Source organism: Aphanomyces invadans, assembly GCF_000520115.1.
Source record: "Aphanomyces invadans strain NJM9701 unplaced genomic scaffold supercont1.342, whole genome shotgun sequence".
Classification (NCBI taxonomy): domain Eukaryota; phylum Oomycota; class Saprolegniomycetes; order Saprolegniales; family Verrucalvaceae; genus Aphanomyces; species Aphanomyces invadans.
This window is the reverse complement of record NW_008580487.1, coordinates 1-2,057: the sequence shown is the minus strand read 5'-3', so window position 1 is coordinate 2,057 and position 2,057 is coordinate 1. Positions and strand designations below refer to the sequence as shown.

General features: G+C 53.5%; 1 protein-coding gene across 1 annotated transcript; it reads right to left on the bottom strand.

The window, feature by feature from the left end:
- Positions 1 to 569: 569 nt before the first annotated feature.
- Positions 570 to 1,004, bottom strand: H310_15322 (hypothetical protein; the record flags this gene model as incomplete). The annotated part of the gene is made up of 3 exons (XM_008883307.1): positions 570 to 572; positions 662 to 760; positions 810 to 1,004. The coding sequence occupies 3 exons, from the start codon at positions 1,002 to 1,004 to the stop codon at positions 570 to 572; spliced, it is 297 nt and encodes a 98-aa protein (XP_008881529.1).
- Positions 1,005 to 2,057: the final 1,053 nt, after the last annotated feature.

Genomic DNA, 2,057 nt, shown 5'->3' with positions numbered 1-2,057 from the left:
CCACAGGCCATACCGACAGACAATGTTGAGACCTTTCATCGCGCAAGGGAAATTACACCGGCCAAGGAGTCGTCCGCATGCTCATTCAGGATGAAAGCAGCGTCGGGTTTGATTCGTGCATAAACACTCACTCCCCATGCCATTTTTTCGCCACATCGCGAGCGATTTGCATGCAACTCATGGACGCAATCGATGATCATCGGCGGGTTCTACATCTGCATGAGCACGTGCGCCGAGCTGCGGTTGGTCGGTCGTCCGGGACCAAGCAGTTTTGGCAATTTCGTCTGCGATATATTGCTTCGCCCCACTGAAGGCGGGCTGGTTGCGAGTGGACGAAATGTACTTAGCAACCACGACGGTTGTCCCATGCAACTCGAGCCGCTTGTTGACTGCCTCAAAAAGTAGTTTAATGTACACATTGATTGCCTTGGTCTTGTGCCACATTCCAGCGCCCCACGATATATACACACAGATCGTCGCAGCTCGAATCGTAAGTCTTCCAACCCAACGCTGTGCGAAAACTTTGAAGTTGTCCCACCAGGGTTTGCTTGACTGCCATTGCAACACAGTCACTACGTCCACATGTCCCTTGGCCACCGCCACAGACATGGGTATTGCAAGACTTTGGATTGAGCAAGGTCATCGACCCGTCGACACGCACCTTGGTCTTTGCATTCAAGTCGGCGCCATACAGCACCCACAACATGACTACGTTCGTGTGTCCGTTCATTGCAGCCGCGTACAGTGGCGTGGCGCCGCCCTACGGGCAAAGTGTCTGAGCGCGGTCGCTTCAAGATGCGTGCACGTACCTGAGATTTCCAATCGACTTCGGCGCCGTCTTCGAGCATCTCTCTGTCCAAGTTGTACGTACCCTTAGAAGCAGCTTGATACAACACCTGGCCTTGATCAACATGGTTGTTGATGAACAAAGCAACAGCGAGGGTCCGCACCATGCGTGGCAACGCCGTCCTTTCCTGCATCACAGCAGTCTGCGCCGTCGGCATCGGTGCATTTCCATGAGCATGACCGTCTATATAATTGCCACGTGGTCATGCCTCCGTGCTAACTCCCGCGGTGTCCACCAGTCCTACCCATTCCGAGCCAAGAGTCGAAATACACAAGGTCGTTCACTCATGAGGCAATCGTACTTTCTTCTGGGCCTCAGGATTTGTCCAAGAGCAATTGCACTACTCCAGATGCCCCATCTGTGATGCCAAGTGGAGAGGTGTCGCGCTGTCCTGATGTAGCCACGCATGAGCAACATCTCTCGTCGGTCGTTGGGGAGTTCAGCTGTACATGCATCGCCATGTTCACGGTGGCTGACTGCATCAGCAGCAAGCGCACCATATCGATGTGGCCAAGTTGGCTCGCCACCTGCAGTGGAGTTGCTCCGTTCTTATGCGAGAAACTCGGTTCAGCGACAGGCTCAACGTGATCGACGATGAAGGACCGGTAAACGGGTGTCGACTTGGTCCGGTGCGCGCTGCAGAAGAGCCATCACCACGCCCAACTTGCCACGCAGACGCGTTGCATGCAACGGTGTCGCTCCGTCCTATACTAAGTGAGTGCGCTGTGGTTATTCATGACGACGCAGGACTTAAAGATGTCCGAGCGTATGTGTTTGCGTTAACAAGATCCAGCAAAACGTTGACCACTTTCAAATTGCCGTATTCTGCCGCCACATGAAGGCTCGTCATGCCTTCCTAACAAAGAATGAAGCAATGAGATTCCAATCCAGGGCGTACGATATAATGCGTTGGGCGTACAGACAAGGCATCGTCAACTGATGCGGTCGCGGCAATTAAGCATTTAACGAACATTCCAAGAGCAGTGCATTTTCCCCCAAGCTCAAGACCCTGCCGGCGCTGCGGCAGAAAGTGCCCACAACGAGATGATACGTCGACTCAAAGAAAAGTGGGGCATGACGTACATGTCGCACGAGGCGAACTGGCGCATGTGGGCCTCAAGCATACTCAAATTGCCGGTATATCAACACGACATGCACGTTGCCAACCCCCCTCCGGAAATCATGCTGCACTTATTCGAACCTGTCCCCA